The 24,609-nt window shown below is 42.4% G+C and overlaps 1 protein-coding gene across 1 annotated transcript; it reads left to right on the top strand.

The window, feature by feature from the left end:
- The first annotated feature begins 1,700 nt into the window (after window positions 1-1,700).
- Window positions 1,701-24,038, top strand: SEPHS1 (selenophosphate synthetase 1). Its single transcript, XM_054287545.1, has 8 exons — window positions 1,701-1,905; window positions 4,999-5,102; window positions 9,498-9,605; window positions 10,385-10,539; window positions 11,334-11,424; window positions 14,354-14,453; window positions 15,964-16,176; window positions 22,030-24,038. The coding sequence occupies exons 1-8, from the start codon at window positions 1,713-1,715 to the stop codon at window positions 22,242-22,244; spliced, it is 1,179 nt and encodes a 392-aa protein (XP_054143520.1). The 5' UTR covers window positions 1,701-1,712; the 3' UTR covers window positions 22,245-24,038.
- Window positions 24,039-24,609: the final 571 nt, after the last annotated feature.

Here is a 24,609-nt window from a genome sequence, read left to right as displayed (position 1 = left end):
GGGGTGCTAAGCTTATTGCACTTTTTGGTTAGATGAAGGAAGATGTTTCTCTTGTGGGGCAAGCTGCTTTTTATAATTTTCTGGAATTAATTAGAATGAAGCTTTAATAAAAGAATGAAGAAAAAAATTCCCCCTTCCATGAAAAGCTTTTGTCTCCTGTTTCTGTTGACAGGTTGTTTTCCAGACACTTCTTTTTTTTTTGCAAGTGCTTAGTGTCTTGCATTAAAAGACAACGGCTAGGAACTGAATTCATTGCTCATCCAAGACACGTTCTTGTAACTAGAGTTTGGATTTCTGCCCGAGCCTAGGCTTTGCAAGATTTGTTTTAAATAAGTGCCACACCTCCCAGAGAAGGAGGGAAAACACAGTGAAGGGGAGTTGGGCTTCACATCAAAAAGTTCTCAGGGAACTTAAAACTTCAGTTCCTACAAATTACAGACAATAAATGGACTTAAAGGTTTATGGAACAGATGTGCTTATTAGTAAGTGCTGTGCAGGGCAGATACAGCACAGTCTGTAGATTTACTTCTTTCCCTCATTTAGAAACGTTGAACTTGGCAAGTATGAGTCCCTTGAATTCTTCTTTTCAGCTTAACCTCATTAGGGCATGACCATCAGTGTCAGGTTTTGTCAGTGATGCCACTGAGCTCTGTTCTTGTTGCTGTTACATAGGAACCTTGCTTTCTAAGAAACTACTACTAGACAGATTGCTTTTAGTAATTCCTGAAAACTTGTTCTCTGAGAAAGATGAATTGTATTTTATCACAGCCGTTCCTGTTTAGAAGTCAGTGTCTCACTTAGGCCCCTTATTAGTTTTGGAGTGTGGTGGATGTGAGTCAGAGTGGAAAAACGTTCTAAAATTAGACATGCATTGTTAAGAATTTTATTAAATTAATTGCATCAGTGTCTTTTTACATTACTATTTTAATGGACAATCCTCTGATTTTCTGTATCATTAGTTGACTAAAAAAGGGCTGAAGAAGCAAGAAACTTTCCAACATTTTTTTGTTTATGAACATGCTAGAAGGTAAACTGGCATGCTTGTAGGTGAAGCACTCTGCTCAAATACTGCCTCTTTGTTCTGCTGCCTGTACCAGCAGAGCACCAGGACTGTGTTTTCTCCCAAGGAGAACAGGTGTATTATGAAGCTTCAGGACTGAAGCAGAGCCATTATTTGAAAAGCATCCCATTTTTGAGATTAATATGTTAATGGCTAGAATCATGACCCCACAGTGAGCTGAGTACAAACAGATGTCTGTGCTGAGCATGCTGCAGGATCAGGGCCCAGGCTGCCTTTTGGCCTCTGTGCTCTGGGAATTATTATTTCTTTCATTACTTCTGTGTTAAATGAGGACAGTAAGTGTGTTGGATTCTTTTTTTAATAAAAACCTTACGCAGTATATCTGGGAAAGAGTTTAATTCTCTGATTCACCTGGCATAGTTATAGTTTGAAATGTCAGAAGGTAGGATGAGGAGTCATCCCTTTGTAGGGAAAGTTGTGTGAGATGTGCACACCTGTCGTAACAGGTGAACAACCATGACGAGCGCTTCCTTTTCCTTTTAACTTGCACCATGTGGAAAACACGTTGTCTTGCAGGACTTTCCAATGTTCCCTTTTTTTTTTGTAATTGTTGTTTTTGTTTTCCACTAAGACTGATCAGCAGAGAAGGTGATCCTGTTGCTGTGGGTGGGAGAGGCCGCAGGACAGAGCCATGTCTGTTCGGGAGTCCTTCAACCCCGAAAGTTACGAGCTGGACAAGAGCTTCCGTCTGACCCGATTCACTGAACTCAAGGGCACGGGCTGCAAAGTGCCCCAGGATGTCTTACAGAAACTGCTCGAATCTCTACAAGAAAACCATTTTCAGGAAGATGAACAGTTCTTGGGGGCAGTTATGCCCAGGTTGGGTAAGTAGTTGCTGCTCTGGACATTGCTGGTCCTTCTGCTCGGTTTACTTAGTGACACGATCACGTTTGTGGTTTGTTCAACCAGTTTGAAAATTGTGTGTTGTATAATGCATGCACAGCATCCAGAAGGCTGAAGGATGAATCTCATGCTGTCATTTGTTGGCATCTGGGATACAAGAATATTATCTTAATTATTTAACATCCTGCAGTGCACTCAGCTACAACGGCAAAACACTCAGGAATGGCCATTATGATGGGCACAAGCTTAGGTGTTAGTCTGCTCCTGCCTTTCCCCCCAGTAGATGCTGTGCAAACTGAAATCCTCTCAGTTCATTTCTAGACTTTTATGTTCATGCATTGCATTTGGAATTTCATGCAATGGATGAATGAATTTGGATGACTCCCAGGTGAATTTCCCCTCCCCTCCCCTCTGTTCCTGGGTCACAGAAAGTGAGCAAGAACCTTCCTTGCTTCAGCTGACTGGGAGCAAATTGTTTCACAGCTGTCATTTTTCCTTTGAGTCCTTTCCTTGTTCCCCACTCTAACTCTTTTGCTCACCTGTAGAAGCTGCCTGGGAAAGGGTGCCTTTCCAAGACCTCTGTGTTCTTGCCAGCTTCACTTTCTCTTTGATATTTGCACAATGATGCAAGCAATAAGGGAAAACAACCTGCACAAGCCACCTACATGGGGAACAGGGCAAACGTAGGTATTTTGATACCAGCTACTGTACCTAATATTGATATAGATAAATTAATGTAGATAATGTGTTTAATGACACTTTTAATTCTGTTTGTCTATTTACTCAGCCCTGCATATTAAATCCCTTTGCAGTGCAGAATGGTTTTTTCCCCTCAACTTAAGAATATCAATGGAGCATTTATTCTGAAGTTATTATCAGTTTAGTGTTCAGTAACCTTATTTAAATTATATAAACATTACTAATTGTCTATTAGCAGGCTAACAGGCTGCAACCCACTATTCTGGTAGAGATTGAATATAATCAGAGATTAGTAAGGCACCCATGCTCTTGCTTAAACAATGAGGATCTTTGTATGAAGTATCTAAGCAGCAATTGTGTGTGAAGCTGGGGTGGCACTATAATTTAATATTCCCTGATAGAGGACACTTCCCTCTTTTCTCATCCCCAAAATTTATAATTTCTCATCCCCAAAGTTATATGTATTTTTCTAGATTAAATAAGCTGTTCACAGCAGCATTTCAGTTTGGCAATTTTGTAAAATCAGCAATAATTTGATTTAGATTTCTTTTCTCTTACAAACTTAGAGGCTCTAAACAATAATGGAACTGCTAGTAGACTTCTTCTGCAACTATATGAAAAGGTATAAAAGTAGATTTGTGCCATCAGTGTGTAGGTGTGATACTATGTAACAGAAAATCTGTTAGTAATAGAAGGTGAAGAGTTCAGATGTCTTTTAAAATATGCTTTTGTGATGAGTATCCCTTTAGCAAATGTGTCTTTGGATAAGTTTGGTGTGAGATTTGCCTTTGATGTCTTGTGCTGAAAAGCAATAGACATGTAGCTTTGCCCCCTATGCACAGGCATCATGCTTTTGAAATGCAGTCAGGAGGGAGGCTGCCAGCAGCAGGTTCAAGCTCTCCCCTTTTTAGTTCTGCAAGAGATGTTACCCAGAGCAAACTTAAATAGGACTGAGAGTAAAAAACTGCAAATCTGATGTTTATTCCTAGAGCTGTTACAGATCTGAAATCAGTCATGGCTCTGAACAGATTCCCTTGTTATTCAGAGCTGTTTTGGAGGAACATTAACACATCCTCAGAAGGACCATCATCCCAGCCCCTTGGTCTGTCTGTCTGTCAGAGTTGGTTTTGCAGCATTATGGCATGAACAGGTGAACTGAGGGCAAAACAGCTCCTGCACCTGAGCCACTTCTCTGGAACTGCATGTGTGCCCTTCCCTGGGGGCATGGATGTCAGGCATAGTGGCTTGGGAGCTTCTGTGGAGATTGAGCAGCCCTGAATTACTGCTTGAGAGCTTGTTAGTGCCCTTCCAAGGCAAGATCTCCTTCCTCTCTAGGCAGGGGAGGCCAGATCCTCTCACCTGTATACTGACTGCCTGGCACACCTCTGTCCCCTCAGGTGACAGCACCTTGCTCCATCCCTGCACAGGACTCTGCCAAACACTGGTTTGTAGCTCTTGCTAGGGTAGTGTTTCATTAATTCATGGTGAAAAGTTCCTGTGTGACATCTGCTCCCTAGAAATGGGCTGTTGTGGAGACTCTTGCCCTGTGGGGCATGCAGAGCAATTCCAGGTAGCTCAGGAAGGAGATCAGCTTCCTGCATTGCTGCAGGGCACAGGGCTGTCCACAGGGCAGTGTGGCTCAGCCAGCATGTTGTGATTTGTCACCTGCCCTTTGGTGTGGGCTCCTCTGTGGCAGCAAATGCTGGGAGGGTCTAATGTCTCATGTTCTGTTTGAAATATCCTCTGCCAGGGAAGAGGTTGTGGTGCTCAGAGCTGTGGTTTTCTCCAAGGGGTTTTGTGTCTCTCAGGTGCTCTGCAGCCTTCCAGCCGTGCAAAGCAAGGCTAATGCAGTTGCTAAAGCTCCAAGTGGGTCAATCATCTCTCACCAAGGGCCTGGGCTGTGACCTGTGGAGTTCCTGTTCCCTCTGAAGTGAGGGAATGTCCTTTATGAGATGCTGTGTCCCTTCACAACTCTCACTGTGTTTTTATTGAGATTGGAGTGACAGGAAAATCTATTTGCTTTTGACAATATCAGTGTGCTTAGTTCCTCTTAACTTTAAATGTACTTACATAAAAGCACAGATGTTCTCGATGTGCTGCTATGCTGCTGCAAAAGAATAAAAAACATTGTAGTTTAGTTCTTGCCTTCAGCCATTTGCACTTATGTTCAGTTCCAACCAGGAGTTTTCTTTCTTTGCTTGTTTGTTCCTCTAACTTGTGCCATGTACTTTTTCTGGCATAGGAATTTGCCTTGTCTGTTCAGGCAGTGTTAGGAGTTATATTTCACAGACATGTTTTATAAACTCTTTAATTAAGAGCAACACATAATTCAGGGCACAGTTACTCACCTCACTCATGGATTTCTGTCTTTGCAGGAATTGGGATGGACACTTGTGTTATTCCATTAAGACATGGAGGTTTGTCATTAGTCCAGACGACAGATTATATTTATCCTATTGTGGATGACCCTTATATGATGGTAAGTTGGCTAAACTTGGTTCTGGGTCTGTTGCTGATTCAGGCTTCTCACCAACCTGATGGCAGTTCTGACATTTTCTTCTAGATGTGTGGTGCTATTTGTGTGATTAATTGCATTCAGAGTCTTTCCTAAATAGACATGAAGAGGGAAAGGCATCATTTCATCCTGGAATCTCCCATGTTGGCCAGGAATGCTGCAGTGCTGCTTTCTATGTAGGTGAAAGCTGGGAGAACTGCCACCTTTCATTCAGATTTCCCTTCATCTCTTGTTCTGTGGGATTTGGTTTGAAAAGCCCTAAAGGGGGAAAAAGAGCAGCCTGGGAAGTAGCAGAGAGTAAACCCCAACTAGAAGCAGAACCACATTGTAATTGGCCTTTTTTGAGGTATTGGAATAACCAGGTAACCCATGAGAACTGGAAATACCCAATGTCAGTAGTTGGCAATAGCAGCTGGCAGTTTCAGAGTGCCTTGTGCTGTCCTGTGGTGCCACCTCCACCTGAGCATGGGCACATGGAAATGACTGGAGGGAAGGTGTGTGCACCTTGGCCTTGGCTCATTCTGTGCTCCTGTCACATTTAGTCTGGCTCAGCAGAGATTCCTGCATGTGTGGCAGTGATCAGTATTGACTGGAACAGATCCTGGGAAACAAATGAGCTTTAAAAAATACTTTAATAAAGCTATAAGGAAATGTTAAATGAAAGGTGCTAGAATTCATGTTTTCTGTGGTTTGGATGTGACTCATTGCTTTTCTTCTTGGTGTGACTGAATGTTTTATGTGCTGCTGTCAGTTTGTTTGCTCTGTGAGACCTCTCTGGTGGGTTTTGGATACAGTTTGAGATGGAGGCCATCTTTTTTCTTTCTTTCTTTTTTTTTTTTTTTTAGCATGCTTGTCCATGTGTTGTGCACATATGTAAGCCTAGCTCCTATAGTTTCCAGGAGAGCTCTATTTCTGCAAACTGAGCAGCCAAAAATCTCAGGCTGGCTTCTGGAGTATGGAGTTGTTGAGCTCTCCTGAGAAATTTGATTAAAGTGGGCTGCTTTAATATCATGTGGGAACTTGTCAGGGACCAGAGGAGAAAAAATGTTTTGGAGATCTGTGCTCAGGTTCATCATCTGAGAAACTCTCTTCTCACCTTGTAACAAGCACTTGAGGGACAGTGTTGAAGGCTGTGGTGTAGGGGGAGGGCTGCTTTGTTTGGAGATACAAATGCCACAGGAGTAGGTAGATGGGCCTGTGCCCAGATGAGGTTTAGGTCAGTGTGGTAGGAGTGGAATGTAAATTTGGCCTTAGTCCAGCTTCAGTGGTTGCATCATAGTTACAGTCTGTGCTGTGCTCCACATGCACCAGCAGCTGTAACCTTGGTGCTGTCTGACTCAAGCCCTTCACTTTTCATTCTTGAGGGCATTTATTTTAATCTGGTGGCTGGCCACTTCCTAATCTGTTTACATATGTGTATTTCTTCCTAAGAGCTAACTGAGGATGGGGATTGTGTCTCAAGCCTTCTTGCTGATGCCACCAATGATGATCCAGCAGGATTTGCTCCTGGACCCTCTGCTCAGACCTCTCTCTTGAGGGCAGGAGTACCCCAAGGGACAGTTAGAGGACAGTCAAATACAGTTTGCCACGGGGTTTATGGATGGTTGTTACACTTGGGAATTTTGAGCTGGTGCCCAGGCTGTATAAAGGGGGGTGCTCTGGCCTCCTCTGCTCGAGAGATGCTGCTGCTGCCCTGCTTCTCCAAGTGCTATTTTCCCTGCTTTAAGTCCAGGTGTCCCCTGGCCCACACCTGTTGTTACTGTGGCACCAGTATCACTCACCTGCAGTGCACACTGTCCTTGCCCTTCCCCTCAGTCTCCTTACCCAGGCACTTCTGAGTGGAGTGTGTGTTCCCTGATCTAGAGTCTCTTCCTTTCTCTGTGCACAGTTTGGTACCTGCAGCTCCTTATCTGCTCTCTCTTCCTAATTGGAGGAGAGGAAGCAAAGAGGGAAAGCCAGAAGTGCAAATGAACTCCAAGCTGGGTGCTGTGATAGAAGGGATTAGGAAACAGCTGAGGAAGGCAAAACTGCTTGTGGACTCAGCTGCACTTCCTATTTCTGCTCCAGAAAACAGCTTTCACTCTCCTACTGCTTATTTTAAAACTAAGTTCTGCAGTTATATGCAAAATCATTCTTCCTTCTTTTCCTCTTTCTCCTTCACTTTCACTTTGTCCTTGAAAATGCTCAGTCCATGTGCAAAATTATCCCTAGGATGTACACCTGTAAAATCTGTACCAAGCATAGGATTTATTTAGCTTAAATGGCTTATTAGGAAAGTTACAAGCAATCAATAAAAGGTTTTGTAATAAGTGTCAATCCACTGGGACTAGTACTGGATACTGGCCTCTGTTGTAGCACTGTGGAGATGCATGTTTGAGCACAGGAGCAGGGAGCTGGCTTTCCCCTTCCATCCAGGAACCTTTTTCTTGCTGTTTTAGGAGCCTTCACTCAAAACTGGAGATGGCTGTCTGGTTCTTCATCCTTTGCCCTTACAAATAGTTCTGTGTATTGCACACAGACTTTGTGTTTCAGGGCACTGTGCAAGCAGGCAGGTGACCTGCAGGACCTGGCCAGGCTGACCCCTGTCTGTGAGCCCTGCTGGGTTTGCTGGTGTTCACAAGAACCTGTGTTGTTCTCTCTGCTCCCTCAGACCTGGGAATTGCACTCCCCTGAATTTGTTTCCATAGTGGTTTTGGCAGTTGGCAAAAGCATTATAGACTGACCTCTGGCTATCAGAGGTATTGTCCTTATGGTTTTAAAAACTTATCTGTCATTCCTAACAGGGAACAAACCAGCAGTTTGCTTGGTAAATACTGAAGATAACAGAGAATGGCTTGATAGTTCCACAAAAGGGAAATGGCAGGCCTATAGAAATTTAACAGCTAATATCCATCAAATGGTGCAGTACACAAGTTTTTTCTTAATAGTTTAAATTTTGAATTATTAAAATATATTCCAGTTCCAAATATCAGGGATTACCCTGATGCCACCAAAAACTCTTGAATTTATGAAAAACTGTATTATATTTATTTGTGATGGAGATGTTTCATGTCATCAGCAAGTGAACTAACTGCCTGAAAATATTACCTATTTGCAAATTGTATCAAATAAGCATGTTGTTGCTTTTACCATGGTGATGTTGCCTTTGAACATAATGAAAAGCACAGACTTAAAATCATAAAGTCAGGTGCTGGTTACAGTTCTGCAACTGTAAACCTAAAACACTTTCACAGAATTCATGGAGTCTTCTAGAGTAACACAACAGAATTTGTCCTATATTTTAAAATATCTTGCTGTCCCTTAGGGCACGGTCTGTATGAGGAAATCCTGCATCTTCTTCAGGAGACTTGATGTGTCATCTCTGTTGGGTCCATACCTCAGAAACCCTGACTCAGATCCATTAATTTAGTACAATTAGAGTAACTAACCTCATGCAATGTGAATGATGGCTTCTCAGTCCTGTCAGCTTCCTAATTTCTTAGAGCCATCTTCAGCAGACAGACAGTTCTGTCTCTTGTACAAGTTTTTGTTAGTGGAGATGCTCACATGCACACACAACAGTCAGTAAAGTTGTTGGTGCTGTAGCAAAATTCAGCCTGATCTTGTCACCTGGAAAGTGCCAGATAAACACATTTCTCTCACTATGTGAGTGGTGGGGGTACACAGCTTCCCCCAGCAAATCCAGTTCCTGAGAGCCCTGAGCTTCTCTATTCCCTGTACATGCTGCCATCCCCAGAGCAGAGGAAGCAGCCCAGTGTGGGTGTGTGCTGGCAGCACAGCTGTATCCTCAGGGAAGAGGAGTTCTATCCTAGAAACTGAGCATTGCAGACATGGCCTCCAGAGCAGGGCAGGGAACAAACATCTTTGTCATCAAGGACCCATCTCCTGCATATTCTGAGCAATATGTGCATTTTGGATTAACTTCCTAGCAGTTGTGAGTTCCATGCCATGGCCATCTCCATCAGGATGTGCAGTTTTGTGCTGGAATAAAGTTAACAGGAATATACCATGTAAAGTAAACAGAGCTTGTTATCAGGGACAGACTGCTGATCTTAACTTCAGCCTCTCAGATTGGGCTCAGATCCCAGTGAGAGCTCTGGGATTCCTGTGGAGTCAGTGCTGAGCAAGCCAGCTGGGATGAATTCTCTCATGCCTGTAAAAGGAAGGATACCTGCACTTCTAGGTGGGCACATAGCCCATAATGGACCATACCACATCTCTAGCTGGGCTTGTTAATGCTGTGGAGTAAGAAGCTGTGTCAGAATGCAAACTCACACTGGAAGCTTTGCTTGTGGGAAGTGTTTAAACGTTCACCAAGAGTGCTGCAGATTTTTTTTCTTGTCTCTCTTTGTTTTTCAGGGACGAATAGCGTGTGCCAATGTCCTAAGTGACCTTTATGCCATGGGGGTCACAGAATGTGACAACATGTTGATGCTCCTTGGAATCAGCAATAAAATGACAGATAGGGTAAGACTTCTGACACTTTTTCTTGAAGGAAGAGTCAAACAGCTAAATGTGCTCAGAATGTATTTACCTTTAGTGTATTTTCTCCTCAAAGTTTGAAGCAGTGTAAAGAAGAAATGGTCTTATTGAGTGGCTTAGTTCCCAGGATCTTGCCTCATAAATATTCTGAGGTCATGTGCTAAAAGTTTGATTTTCTGTGGCATTGTATTCTGCTGCCTTCATGGGGTGCCTCCTTCTATCAAAGGCCAGCATTTGATGGCAAATTCATCTATCAATCTGGATAGATGATTATGGGATAGTTTTGCTTTTTTTTGTTTTCTTTTTTTTTTGTGGAAGAGATCAGCATGTATGTTTGTTTTGCTGTAGTAAAAAAGGAACATTTATTCTTAGAAGGATGTAAGCTGAAACTTTGATGGTTGATGGAGCCCAAATGCCAGCTTGGTTAAATGTTGCCTTTTAGCACTGCTCTGCTGTGGCTGTACCTGATTACAGCAGCAGGATAATTGTTCTGAATTTCCAGAAATCTAATTACTCCTGTATGACCTTTTGAACAATGTTTCTTCAATGTAAGAGTGCCTTTGCACCTCTTCCACACAGAGCTGTAAAACTGTAACTCTGTGGGATAACATGAGGTTTCAGGAGGCCAGACTCTTCTGGGGGTTGCTTTTCTGTCATGAATATTTGCCACAAGGGCATTTGGTTGGAGTGGTTAAAGCCTTGGACCAGTCTTGCAATGATAGCACTGCTGTGTATGGAACTCTGACTTCTGTTTTGATCTCTAGGAAAGAGACAAAGTGATGCCTCTAATTATCCAGGGTTTCAAAGATGCAGCAGAAGAGGCAGGAACATCTGTTACTGGTGGCCAAACAGTGTTAAATCCCTGGATTGTTTTAGGAGGAGTGGCCACGACAGTCTGTCAGCCTAATGAATTTATAATGTAAGTTAAATCACTAAGCAATCAAAGGCACTGGTCTGAGGGATACAGTAAAAATCCTTTAAGCATTGTGTTGTGATCTTGTGGTGTGTCTCTGATGAATAAAGCAGTACCTTCTGCTTGCTTTTGTCCTTAGCACTCCACAAGATGCCACATCTCTTTGTACATATTTGCTTTTTTTTGAACAGGATGTCCTTTTACTTCTCCCCACCCCCCAGTCCTTTTTGATCCTGTTCTCCTTTTGACAGGAGAATTAAGTGTCTAATCTTTAAAGGCAGTGGAGACTGTTTTGAACATAAATTTCTGCCACATTTATACATACATTTCTAAACCATGTCCCAGTTATCCTGTTAATGGTAGAGAACTACAGAACTGCTGTCTTTGGAGCATTCTGTCCATTTAACAGTAGCTGATTTTGAATGTCCCACTGTGGCATGTTACTCCATACAAATGAACTCATTCATGATCTCAATGCTGGATATCTTATCTGGGTAAAAAAGGTAAATTTTTCCCCTTATCCTCTCTTATGTCTTCTCAAACAATTTCAAAGATGAGATGTAATTTGGTGTGTGTCTGACTGCAAGCATTGTTTTTTCCAAGAAAGAAGGATTAGCACTTTTTAAACAAGTTTGCAGCATTTTCCTCAATAATATTGCATGGCAGTGAATCCCAAAGGGTGATTCTGCAATTAGTCAGTTTTTTAACTGTGCAGTAAGATGTGTGGGTCTGTGAAAATGTAATTATCAGCACTTATTCCTAATAACTGTGTAGTTAATATATGAATTCTTTGTTTCCAGGCCAGACAATGCAGTGCCAGGGGATGTGCTTGTATTAACTAAACCCTTGGGAACACAAGTGGCTGTAGCTGTCCACCAGTGGCTAGATATTGTGAGTACACTGCAAAAAAAGAAATAGGGAAGAGGTGTAAAGATGACCTTGCTCATTCCCTCAACATGACAAAGTTCAGCTCAGATGGGACTCATCTGTCACCTCTCTCCTCCTTCCTCCTTGATATCCCCCAGCCTTCCCTACTTGTGTGCAGCATTCCTTTGGCATCAAGGCAATTTACAATTTTGTGCTTAGTGAGCCCATCTTAATTGCACCTAATTCTTAGTTATTTCTCAGGCATTGCTGTAATAACCAAAATTGTTTACTAACAGAACAACAGACTATCATCACCCTGGGCAACATTGTGCCCTACTCCACCTGCCAAAATAATTTTCAACACTTGCTGATGGCAGTTAGGCCAGGAATGCTCTCTCTGTGTTCTTGTCCTTTCTGCTTGTGTGCATGGAAGTTTATCTGCGTTTCACATGTATTGCCCTGTGCATTCAGTAAGAATATTTCTAGCAGCATTATGGATGTAGACATACTTCCATCTGTTACTTCAGGCAAAAATGTAACTACTGAACTGAAAAGTAACTGCAAAATTGGCATCTGCTTATGTTGTCTGGCTCCCAGTACGTGACTTCCAAATTGTAACTGCTCAGTTTACACTCTAAAAAGATGCATCTTTTCTACTTTTGGGACTCCTGAGCCAAAAGACTGGCAGAGGAGTGAGCTGGAATCTACTTTGGTTTGGCTGTTGGCCACTGCATTGTCAGATGAATTCTAATGAACACAGCTAGTGTTACCAAAGTGGGAGAGAACCAGCTTAAATCTTCATTGGAGTCTGAAGTGTGAGCAACAAGGGAAAAATATTTTTCTCCTTCTTCATATGGTCTGGCCTAGCAACTTTGACCTCTTCAGAATCCTGTGTTTTCCACAGATACAAGGATCAGGGCCTCAGATAATCTTGATATGAAAATGAGGTGAAACAAGATTCCAATTCCATAGTATGTTTTCTGGCTGTAATCTTACTTCTTAACATATCTTCTTGCTGTACTGATGAGCAGACTTGCAAATTAAGGCTATTCTGAATTTCCATATATTTCAAATACTACTAATTTCCTCAACTGTCAAACAGAAAAACCTGGTCTGAAAAATGAGGACAGCCAGGAAATCAATGCTGCTATTATTGTGTGTAAGCAGAATATATCTTTGTGGTAGGAAAATTTCTGAGTAGCTATGCTACCTTTTCTTTAGCTTTGTTTTGTGAAAGCAAAGGGAAGGTGAAACTGGAATTAATTACCCATCACAAATCCACCTGTAAATCAACTTTTGGTGGGGAATTGGACTTCACATTAAAATGTGTGTGGGAGAAGGTATAGTATAGCAAGTGTATGCACAGGCAAGAAAGGCAAACTGGAGTGTAGAGATATGCATGTTTAAGGGCATGAAAGGGGCTGGGATGTGCCCCTTCAGAGAGGGTTTCTTGCTCTTTGCTGTTGTCTACAGACCCTTCCTATTTGGAAATCCAGTCTTGCTTTTTTAACCAGTTTGGGAGTTTTTGCAAATTTTTCCACCCTAATTCCCTGTTGACTAACCCCAGTACTTTGATTGCTGTAGTGGAGAGGAATTTTCCTCCAATTCATATCTTACCTGTGTTTGTGGCTCTTCTACCCTCAACCTTGAGTTCTGCTTTCACATCATTTGTGATTGCCATTGCCATCATCTGACCAGTTTCTGTCCTGTGATCAGCCTCAGAACTGGTTTTGAAACCTGAGGCAGAATGACTGCTCAGATTTTTTTCAGTCATTCCCAGAATAAGAATAATCACTATTCTGTCATCTCTGTAACAGCCACATCTTATTTTTTTACTTGGTCTCTCATTTGTGTAAACAAAAATGCTTTTCTTTGATTGGTAGATCCAGTTCAACCTAATATCAGGAACTCTGGTCCCACTGCCATCATTCCTTGCTCTTTAACAATTTATTTATTTTGGCTGACCAGTCTTTCCCCCTTTTGCCATTTCTGGATTCTCTCTTACACCCCTTGAAGTCAGCACTCTTTTGTTGAAACAAGCTCCTTCCCAGTGTAGCATCACCTACCATTTCTTAGTAATTCCTGCACCTTTTGTTAAGTAAGATGTTTGTTTTACACATTTACTCTATGATATGGCAGTGTAACTATTGTGGCTTCAAAAATCCTGTTTTCTCTGACTTTCAGTTCTCTGTAATTTTATTTTCATTGCAAAAAAAAAAAGTTAAATCAGTTGTAGTATGGCTTTTAAAAATAAAATAGTTGCTTTGTTTTATTCTGGATCTGGAATCACTTCAGCTTTGAATGAAACAATTACCCTTTATAAAGGTACTGTTTCCTAAATTGCTGTGAAACCCTTCTGGGATGAAGAGCATTTATGGGAATAGGATAAAGGGATGAGACCATACCAGACACTGGAGGAAGATGTTGGTATTAAATTGTAAAGGAGGCTTATGAAACTGCCTCAATCCTAAACTAGAGTGATTTTATCCTGCCTTGGCATACATTCCTCTGACCAGGACTGGTGGATATCAGGGTCTTTCCTCATCAAAGTGCCCAGGTGTGAAGTCAAGAATAATCTCTTAAAAACCCAAGAAACCAGAAATTACAAATCTCAACATCCAGCAACAAAGTTTTTTGGGTTTTTTTAATTTGGCTGTGGGAGTTCAATCCAGAGAGTTGCCTTGAAGGAGTTCTTTCCCTAGGGTAGTTTATTTCACTCCACTCAGCTGCTGGAAGTAGCATTTGAGGTACTTAGTGCCTAACAGATCTTTAAATGAACTTTGCTGGGGTACACAGCAAAGGCACACACCCGACTGGAACATTTTTCCCCTCTTTAACTGTTAAAAAAAAGTACATTTTGGATTAAGGGTTTGGTGTTTTTTTAAGTGGTCAGGGTGTGCTTTAAAATATACAGCTGAAAATTTAAAAGAACCATTTTTATTTCATCCATTAGCCTGAAAAGTGGAATAAAATCAAACTGGTGGTAACGCAGGAAGATGTAGAACTGGCATATCAGGAGGCAATGATGAACATGGCACGGCTGAACAGGACAGGTAAGAAGAGATGTGTGTGTTGGAGGGGAGGGGTTGTGAGTATTTCCAATTCCATATCAATTTCATTCCACTGCCTTGGGGAACTGTGACACTTTATCCCTTTCATTCTGCCCCATTTCTCTGCTATTCAGTGTTAGCAAAACCAGCAAATTAAAATCAAACGCTCTCTTGTAATTATACAGCAAAAACACAAAGCTGCTGGATGTGATTATGACTCATGTGAGTGCTGCAAGTAACATCCCAGTGAGTTAAAGGATGTTTTACAGTGAAAAATATTGGATTTGTTCCTTATTTTCTTGCATAGAGAAGGCCTGGCTGTGATAAGATTAAAAGAATTTGAAATAGAATAAAAAAAGGAAAAGCTCTAAACTTATGTAAGCTTCAATTTAAATTTTGATTTTTAAAAAGTTTTTACTTTGTTTTAATTCGGTCTTGTACTATGTTTTCCACAGTGTGGAGAATGTATCTAGAATTTAGTTTTCTTTCTCTGTTTGTCTTTTTACTGTTCCTGTAGTGGGTTTTTTGTTGTGATTTTTTTTTGCTTTGAATTTTGGTAAAGGTTCTGCTTTTACCCTAGAAGTTTTAATCCAGGATTTCCCTTCTCTGTTCAAAGCATCTTTTGGCAGAGTGCAGAATTGAGTTAAGTGTTTCCTTACTTACTTCTCAGTTGAAGGAACAGGAATAGTTAAACATCTCATTTCCCATTTATTCAGTTTTCATTTCTTATGTCATCCTCCTGGTTTTTCATTCTTTGTCAAAGTCTTCCAGAAAAGATAAATGACCAGCATGGCCTTATGGAAAAGAACTCTGTCCTGCTCCTGCGTTGGGAAGCACCCAGAGAAAGTCAAAGCGTTTTGTTTTTCTCTCCTCTTGTCAGACACCTTTAACAACACTTAAATACTTTTACCTGGTGCTATTGTCCTGCAGGCAGGGGTGCCCTTTTCCCACCCTGGAGCTGCAAATGTGCAGGAATTTCAGGAATGTATAGGTGGGGAGGCTGGGCCCCTTCCCCCACAGCCGCAGGCTTTGTTCTTCAGCTCTTAAACTTCCAGTGTCCACATCTCAAGTTCTGATGTCACCACTGCAGGGAAAGAGGTGTGAGAAGACTGAGCATGTGTGGTCCTTGCCCTTAGTGGAGCAAAGCTGAGCTCAGAACCTCCCTGGCCCTCAGCTTTGGGAAGTTTGGATCTGAAGCAAACCTCTATTTCTCAGACTGCCAATGTAAATGAGTAGCACGTGTCTAATAGCCCATGCTCATAAATGCAACTTCCATGGCAGATTTTCAGCATGATTTAATGTCTTAAATACAGATTGAATTTTTTTAATGTTACATGCACTATTAGTGAATTCCAGTTCTCTTCAAGCACAATTTTATTGATTTTATTTATTTAACCCAACCTGGTTTGCATTAAAGGTATGCAGCTTCATTTGGACTGTGTACAATATTGTTCAATATTGATAATTGGGTATTTTCTGATGTGTATTTTCTTTCCCCCTCCCTCCCCTGTAGCTGCTGGCCTCATGCACACGTTCAATGCACATGCAGCCACAGACATCACAGGCTTTGGGATCCTGGGCCATGCACAGAACCTTGCCAAGCAGCAGAGGAACGAGGTGTCCTTCGTCATCCACAACCTCCCCGTCCTGGCCAAGATGGCTGCTGTCAGTAAGGCCTGTGGCAACATGTTCGGCCTCATGCACGGCACTTGTCCAGAGACTTCAGGTAGGTGACAGCTGGGCCACCCTCTTCCTTCCCTATGAAATAAACAGGGCAGGAGATCTTTCTCCTTTTTAATGCCTTTATTAAAAATCAGCACGGGTGGGAAGAACCAACGGTTTGCGCACACGCCGCTGCTGCTGCTCCCAGGAGTGGCATGGAGAAGGAGGAAGAGTGCAGCTTTGCCCACTGGTCTGGGGCTTCCATCCTCACAAGAGCATCAGGAGATTCCCAGTTTTTCAGTTTGACATTCGAGGTTCTCTTTCTAGCCGACGTCTTTAGGTTAGGGTGAGGGGTAAAAATGGTCTTAGCAGACACTGGACTCCGTTCCTCACCTCTAGACGTCACTTCAACCCTCAATTCCATGGTGGCTTGTTGTTTTTAGGGGTTTTTCCTGCTACATTTGGTGAGAGGTTTCCTCATTTGCATACCAGCCCCAATGTCACCTCCTCCTCACAGTCCCAGGTGCCATTTTCCAGGAAGCAACAGGGTGATACTCGACAAAGGGGGATTTCTAACCATCAGCAACAGGCAATTAAAGAAAAGCTATTAACAACAGGTGATTACAACATGAAATTATTAACAACAAATGGTTAGAACTCCAACTTAGCAGCAATTGGTTTAACCTGTTAACTCTGCAACCTTGAAAAAAATTGGACAACTTGTCTACTCATAACACCCTACACCTGCACCTCAGAATTCCATTTCAAATGCACAAATTGGTGCTGTGTGTTCAGAGGCACAGTGGTTTGGCACCTGGCCAGGCTAATGAGCAGCAGCCACACAGCTGTTCACAGCTGACTCCTTCAGCTGGACTTGCAAACCACCATCCTGTCTTGAGTGTCTTCTGCTCCCATATGGAACACTGTTACAGAAACCCTGCAGCCCTCCAGTTTGCAGTTAGAAGTTAATGATGATTCTGAATTCTTTTGAAACTGTTAACTGCAGAACATTGGATATCTGGAAATTCCACCATGCCTGGCACAGTTTTCTCAAAAGCCAAGCCACTGGCAGTAGTTTTGCCTGACAGAGGGTGGTGTTTGGTTTGGTACTATAAAATAGAGTGTTGGGTGGGCCAGTGTTGGCAACTGAGGCCTTCTCTGTCCACAGCATACAGACATCCAAGAATACAGCTTACAGCTTTTCTCCCTTACTTGTATGAAATCTGACTTTAGGGATTGTGACAAGCAGCAGAAAAATCAGTGTTGCTTTCTGACCCATTTATTTTTTGAGTTCAATAAAGCTGCCACTTGCAGTGACAGTGAGTACAACAGACTGCACTGAAAACCTGGCTATGGACAAAAACAGAGTCATCAGATGATGAGAACTTCTGATGGTTTTTAAGTTGCCTTATTAAGAGTAGGCTCTTCTCTGATGAGCATGATCACTGTCATCTGCTGGATGTCTTTCTATTTAACTTCTGTCTGAATCTTCTGTTTAATTTTATTTTTTCTAGTTTAGTCTGACTCTTCTTTCTCTTTGGGAAATGAAGAGATGTAGCAATGCATCTGTCTTTTTCTCTTATTTCATTTCCCTGCCATCTTCTGGCTCTTCAGAAGCATTACCCACGTTCTCTGCAGTTCACAACAGAGGGGGCCCCTTGAAGCAAAACAGTTGGAAGATTTGGAAAAAAGCATCACAGTGAGAGCAATAAACTTTTCCCCTAGTGAATACATAACTTACCCTGATCTGCTGAGTTGTTCCTTGGCCCTCTGTGCTTGAGCAGACACTATCCTACAGAGACTGTGTGGCTCAGATGATGTGTAACAGGATATGGGACATGAACCCTTTCCAAATCCAGAGTCAGAAGGGAGCAGAAATATCTGGTGGCAGCTTGGCAAGCTGTGTCAGTAAGGCTGGTGATACCAGTCAGATTCTTAAAACCCAGGAGCCCACATAGCTGGAGTGCCAGTACATTTATTATTTGGAAAAAGCCAGAAAAATGGCATGATACAGAGCTGGAGCTGCAAGGTGCCCTTGCAGGTGAGTGGCTGTAGCAGAGGTTTGGGTTGCAGTTGGTGTGGGAATGGTTTAGCTGCAAACCAAGTGCTTACATCTTCAGAGCTGCCTGTGCTGCACCTTGGGGATACCCACAATTCTCTTTTCACTGCAGGAATGTGAAATAGTGCAGATGGATGCACTGCCAGAAGTGGGAAATGCTTGACTTCAGAATCTCTTCTGGGAGTGAGAGCAAGAGGTCTTTTTGAAATGCTGAGCTGCTTGCATTGTGCAGAGATGGATGATGATGGGAAAAACAGCCAGACAGATCTGCTTGGTGGTGAACTGTGGGTGCCTCAAAACACATCTGTCTGATTTGATCACAGCACTGTGTTTCTCGCATTACAGGTGGCCACAGGGATTTGTCACAGGGCAGTGTCTGCCAGATCCCCAAAAAAGATCTGTGGCCACGTGGACACAGTGGCCAGGAAGCTGAATAACCACCCACAGGCTTTGGGCTTGCACTGCAGGGCCTGGTGGGTGTCAGCAGTGTGAGCTGGGCAGGCTCTGCTGGCTTGGCTCATTTGCATTCAGACCAGGCTGTTTGCACTCCTCCTGTCCTGGCCTTGGTTTATGTGAAGGCCAAGGCCTGCCCTGCTGTGCCTGATACCCAGCTGTGGGGAGGCCTGCTGGGGCTGCTCTGCTCACTCTGACACTTCTTCTCTGTTGGCTTCAGCCTCTAGACACACTCTGTCTGTAGCTTCTTCATCTGGGAACAGATGTTTTTCAGCTGAGTGTACAGGCAGTAAGAAATTTACTGGAAAACTATTTGAATGGATTTTAAGGTTATTGAGCTGGGGTTTTTTCCCCCTATGTGCATTTGCTGGGCACCTGTTGACAAAAGCCAGTGTTGAAAAGATGTATTATGTCATCTGTTCCATCCTTGAGGCACTCTTGCTAATGGTGTAGTCTCCTAAAATTGCACTTTTATATGATTCTGAACTCTCTTTTAGGGAACTCCTTGGTAATGGTTAAAGTTGCAATCAGGCATTTGGTTTCAAAAGAATGAGTTGTTTGTTAGAGTGGCTACTTGCAGAGATAAGTAAGAGTAACCCTGTTTAGGACATTGATACATGTATGTATTTTTCACTCCTAATAACTTTTGGATGGTGTCAGATGACTCAGTGTAGTAGAGGTATCTCAGCAACTTGGTATTTGTGGAGATGGGGTGGAAATAGGCAGATGGATGGAAAAGAAGGAAGGGCTGTGTCAGTGCCTGACAAGAGGCAAGGCTAATGATGTCATCCTGCTGTAAGTCATTGCAGGAGAAAGCCATTAGCAGGAGCAAGGACTTGGTTTTGATTCATGGACTATTTGTATCTCTGCTCTTAATTACAGAGCTTGGTCTGGCCTGCTTTTGAAGTGTTCTGTGTCTACTTCCCTGCTTGAAATACTACTTGTTAAAACCAGCAACGTTCAAAGCCTCTTACAAAAAAAACCCTTTTGTTCTTACAAAGATAAGCCAGGACAGCCACCAAATATCTGCATCCTTTCAATCCCCAAAAGCACAGCAGCTGGGAATGCCAAGAGCACAGACTAGCCTAAAAAACACCTTAAGGATTTACCCAAAGGGTTAAAGAGACTGGCCAGTGTACCAGAGAAATAACTATAATACAGAAATACTATACAGAAAGCCTGCTGCAGGTTGAGAGTAGCCCATAGCCTTTCTAAGCATTATTGATCAGACTGGGATGTAGCCTGCAGGTAGGGAGTGATTTCTTTTTTTCACCAGAAACTGGGGTTTTGTTCATGCTTTTGATCTTGCCAGAGGATGATAAGGGGGTATGTGTACAAGTGATACAAAATTGCAGGAAGAGCATGTGTGTGAAAAAAAAATTGAGTGAAGATTATTTTTCTGCTTTTTCTTGTTTCCTTTTTATACTATACTTGCACATCTCCCTTCTGGCTAGCTTGCACCTTCTCTGCACTGCCACTTGCACCATGACATAAATTTCTCTTAAATTGGATTTAGAGCCTTCCATGGGAATGTCACACAATTCCTTTGCAATTGATTTGTCTGTTACATCTGGAGTAGTTACAGCCACTGTCATTCAAACTTATGGGTTTTTTGTTGCTGTGTTGGATGGAAATACTGGGGTGTTATTTTGAAATGTCAGAGAGGTAGGCATTTTTTGGCTGGCACACTTTTCTTCAAACAGAATTTAAGAAAATCGCTTTCACACTTCCACTTACCCTTTTAATTAACTCCTCGTGTTCAGTCGCTGTTTCTTCATGGCCCTAAATGAAAAGTGTCTTTAGTCACCACAAGGGGTCTGTGTGCTCAGAAGAGCAAACATCAGGGTGCCCACTGTGCTGAGCAGTTGCCTGTGAAGGAGGAGGAGGATGTGGCACCCGAGGCCACGGTGACCTGCTTGGTGGCCCTTTGCCCCAGGGCTGGCTCAGAGCTGGTGGCAGAACTTGTGAGGATGAGAATGCTTTGGGTCAAGGACAAGTGAGGCTCAGCATGTGCCCAAATTCCAGGGTGTGTGAATCTCCTCTCTCCCTGTGTTCTCCAAACATTTTCAATTCACTTGCCAACCTATCTTTTTCAGTGCTTTGTGATTCTAAGAATGGAAGTGCTTTTGGGTTTAATTGTGGAATGGTGAGCTTACTAACTCATTACTGTGCTGCTTCTGAAAGCCTTCATTAGTGAATGAAGTAATTTCTATTGTATCTGAGAAAAAAACTTACAGGAAAGGCTAAAAAGGTTAGAAAATTGTCAGACAAAGGGGTCACAAGGGCAGTCACGGGGAGCACTGGATCAGGTCTGTGCTTCATGTTCTGCCTCTTGCATTCTCAGCAGGGCAGTGGTCCCTGCTTTGATGAATGATTTCATTGCAGGCAAGGGGATTACTCACAGAATCAGCTGCCACCAATATGTGGTTACAGGTATCTGCATATGACCTTTATCCAAAATGTTTCTGTGTAGAGGCACTCTGCAGTCCTGTGAGGAAGGTCACAATGCTGGTGTTGTTTCAGTATGTCATTTGTTGGCATCAATACCACGGCCTTTTGCCAACATCTTTTGTGTGTGTTTGGCTTCATTTATCTGAAACTAAACACTGCATTCAGGCACAGACATCCTGCTGTAGAGTCAGAGCTCGGACTTCTCCTGTGTCTTGGAGTCTTTGGAGTTCAGCAGACTCCACTGGAGTCACCAAGTGCTTGTCCAAGTAGGGCTCTGGCATGAAATAGATCTTTCTCCTTTTAATGCCTTTATTAAAAATCAGCTCGGGTGGGAAGAACCGATGGGTCACGCTCACGCTGCCGCCGCTGCCCCCAGGAGTGGCACAGAGGAGGAGGAAGAGTGCAGCTGTGTCCACTGCTCTGTGGGCAGAGCTGGGGCTTCCATCCTCACGAGAGCACCAGGAGATTCCTTGTTTTTTGGTTTGACATTCAAGGTCCTCTGTCCAGCCAACATCTTTTAGGTTAGGGTGAGGGGTCAAAAGGGTCTTAGCAGACACTGGATTCTGTTTGTCACGTCCAGACATCACTTTGACCCCTCAATTCTGTGTTGGCTCGTTGTTCTTAGGGGTTTTTGCTAGGTTTGGTGAGGAGCTTCTTCATTTGCATGCCAACCCCGATGTCCCCTCCTCTTCACCATCCCGGGTGCCATCCTCCAGGAAGCAGCAAGGTGTTACTCGACAAAAAAGGGGAATTCCCAACCATCAATAGCAGGTAGTTAACAAAAACTATTAACAACAGGTGATTACAACAACAAACAGAACTCCACCCTGGCAGCAACCTGTGAACTCTGCAACCTTTTAAAAAAATGGGCAACTTTTCTACTATAACATGGCAGACCAAGGCTGAAATACTTTTCAGCCAGATGTTCTGATGCTCTGCTCTCTCTCTTTGCAGGAGGCCTCCTCATCTGCCTACCACGAGAGCAGGCTGCGCGTTTCTGCGCCGAGATCAAGTCCCCCAAATACGGCGAGGGCCACCAGGCGTGGATTATCGGCATTGTGGAGAAGGGGAACCGCACGGCCAGGATCATCGACAAACCCCGGATCATTGAAGTGGCGCCACAGGTGGCCACTCAGAACGTGAACCCCACGCCCGGTGCCACCTCTTAATAGAGATGAAATAGCTGTTTGTTTTTGAATAGATCTATTCCCTTATCATCCTACAATTTAAAGAACTGTAAAAAGAAAAGAAAACTTGTTGTGTCTGCACATCTGGTGGCCTTAGGTCAGTTTATGAGTGGATACAAATAATAAAATCCATTGCCTTTTTTTCCTGTTACATTAACTGAAGATGCACCTAATCTTGAGGCAGCTTCTGAGTTGAGAATTATATTGTTATCCAATACTGTTGATTCATTTTGAATCTTTAGACACTTATCTCTTGCCGCATAGGCTCTTTTTAAAGGTGCTTTCACGTAGCACAGACATTACCAGTAGTAGTGTCGAATAGCAGTTTGTGTCCTTTCATTATGTGTATATTTATCATGAATCTAATTTTGATGCCTTGAGTGATATTCCAGAAAGGCAATAAATTGACAAGACACACAGTGGGTTACCCAGTAGTAAGAGGTTGCATGATTGCATTCAATCTTTGATTTAAAAAAAAATTATTTTATTTTATTTTCTAAATTTTTTGGTAAAGTTTAGTCTTACCAAGAGCATCTACGACCCTGGACATTGCTTGGTAGTGCACTCAGTTTAAACAGCAAGTGCTGACTTTTTGCATGGAAAGCGCTTCAGAGTCGAAGGAGTCATTTTGAATTTCATTATTTGTAGACCTGACAATATTTACTGTATTATCAATGATTGTTTTCTTTATTGATAGTAAGGACAAATAAATCTTTTTTTTTTTTTTTGCAACGTGATTGGATGTGCTATAGTGCAACAAAGGTTTTGCAGACCAAAAGGAGGTTACTGTATAATATTCATTTACAATTCACTATATAAATAACTACACAAATAATTTTTAAATATAATCAAACTAAAATAAACCTCTGTTCTGTGGATGGTAGTGTTTAATACATTTTATATTTTGTATAGTGATTACAAGCCTTTTTTGTTTCTTTAAAAATCAGCAGCTGTTTAGTATAATTCTTAGTATTATTTTGTTCTTTGCTCAATACAATTTTCTGCACGCTTTTGTGATCTGTGTTTAAAACCAACATTGCCAACAATGCAGCTTGAACTTAAGCTTGTTATTCAAAATAAATATTTAATTTTTTTTATTGCTCTTGTATAAGTGCATGAACTTTTTTGATTCCTATCTGAATTATTCACTAAAAGAGGAGAAATCCTAATTTTTAACATTTATATTGCATGTGTGATTATATTGATAATTGTGATCACTCCTTGAATCAGTTCTCCAAGCTGTGATGTCCAGTGGTAACCTCGAGTACAGCTGAGGGCAAGTAGGTTATCTCCAAGTTTATTACCCACTTGATTTTGTTTATTTTACTTACCAGCACCAAGTCTGCAACATTTTGAATTGTTTCCCCTGCGAGTGCTGCTGTGCCTGCTGTCAGCAAGAGGAGGGCTTGTGGAGGGGATGCTGGAGCCCCTGTTTGCCCGGCCAGCACGGGGAGCTGCCCCTTGCAGCAGCCCCACCGCTGACCCCGCTCTGCACAGACACTCCTGCTGTCCTGAGCTGCGCTGAACCCGCTCCTGAAGCTTCTCCCAGGTTCTGGAATTTTCTCCTTGATACTCAGACCAGCGAGAAGAAAATCTTGGATAATTGTCACTGCAGCAAGAATTACAAAGGCTTCCACCTATAAAAAACGAGTTACTGGGTCAGATCGAGTCTTGCATCATGCACGGTTTAAATTTCCAGTCTTCCTCTAATGGCATCTCTGGCAAACCTTGGCTCATCTTTTTTCCACTCAGCAGTGCTTTTAACAGACACCTTTTGCAAAGCTAGAATGTTTTGGTTTTTTTCTTAATTCCCCCCTTGTGAATGGCTAATACCACACAGTCCCTCATGCTCCTTTTCCTGGAAAAGAAGTCTGAGAGTTGTGGGTTCACCACAAAACCTCAAAGCAGTAACCAAGTTTTTGACTTTGCTTTGAGAAAAAAACTCCAAAAACTGTTAGGTTTTTCATGGCAATTCTGAAAATAAAGCATCAAAAACCAGTTGTGCAGAAAATACTGATTTCTTTTTTTTTTCCCCTTCTGTTTGGTGATGTTTGTTCTGTTCATTTTCTCTATGGTCGTGGGCAAGACTGTATCTATATAGGTTATTTTAATTTTAAAAAACTCTTAAGTAGATCAAATGGGCGCAGAACAGTTGAGTTCTTCTGTATGAGAGTGCATGCAGAAAGGTCACTTGTAGTTGAAAGTGGCGCTGGATGTGTGTCAGTTCCCCTCCGGCAGAAGAAGGTCCCTGTCGGTCGATGCTGTTGGGTTTTTTCATTCGCTGTGATAATGGCTTCATCAGCCAGGTGTAAAACCAAACTTGTCCTTGCCTGGACGTGCCCGGAAT

This window comes from Melozone crissalis, unplaced genomic scaffold (genome assembly GCF_028551555.1).
Source record: "Melozone crissalis strain CALT ecotype California unplaced genomic scaffold, PUWL_Pcris_2 ptg000059l_1, whole genome shotgun sequence".
Classification (NCBI taxonomy): Eukaryota; Metazoa; Chordata; class Aves; order Passeriformes; family Passerellidae; genus Melozone; species Melozone crissalis.
This window is presented reverse-complemented; position numbering and strand designations above follow the sequence as displayed.

Excerpts from the sequence above, each read along its gene's own strand:
- SEPHS1 (XM_054287545.1), top strand. The coding sequence starts at position 1,713 with ATGTCTGTTCGGGAGTCCTTCAACCCCGAAAGTTACGAGCTGGACAAG. Across the intron at positions 14,454-15,963 it reads GGCACGGCTGAACAGGACAG|CTGCTGGCCTCATGCACACG; the intron begins GTAAGAAGAGAT and ends CCTCCCCTGTAG. Across the intron at positions 16,177-22,029 it reads CACTTGTCCAGAGACTTCAG|GAGGCCTCCTCATCTGCCTA; the intron begins GTAGGTGACAGC and ends CTCTCTTTGCAG.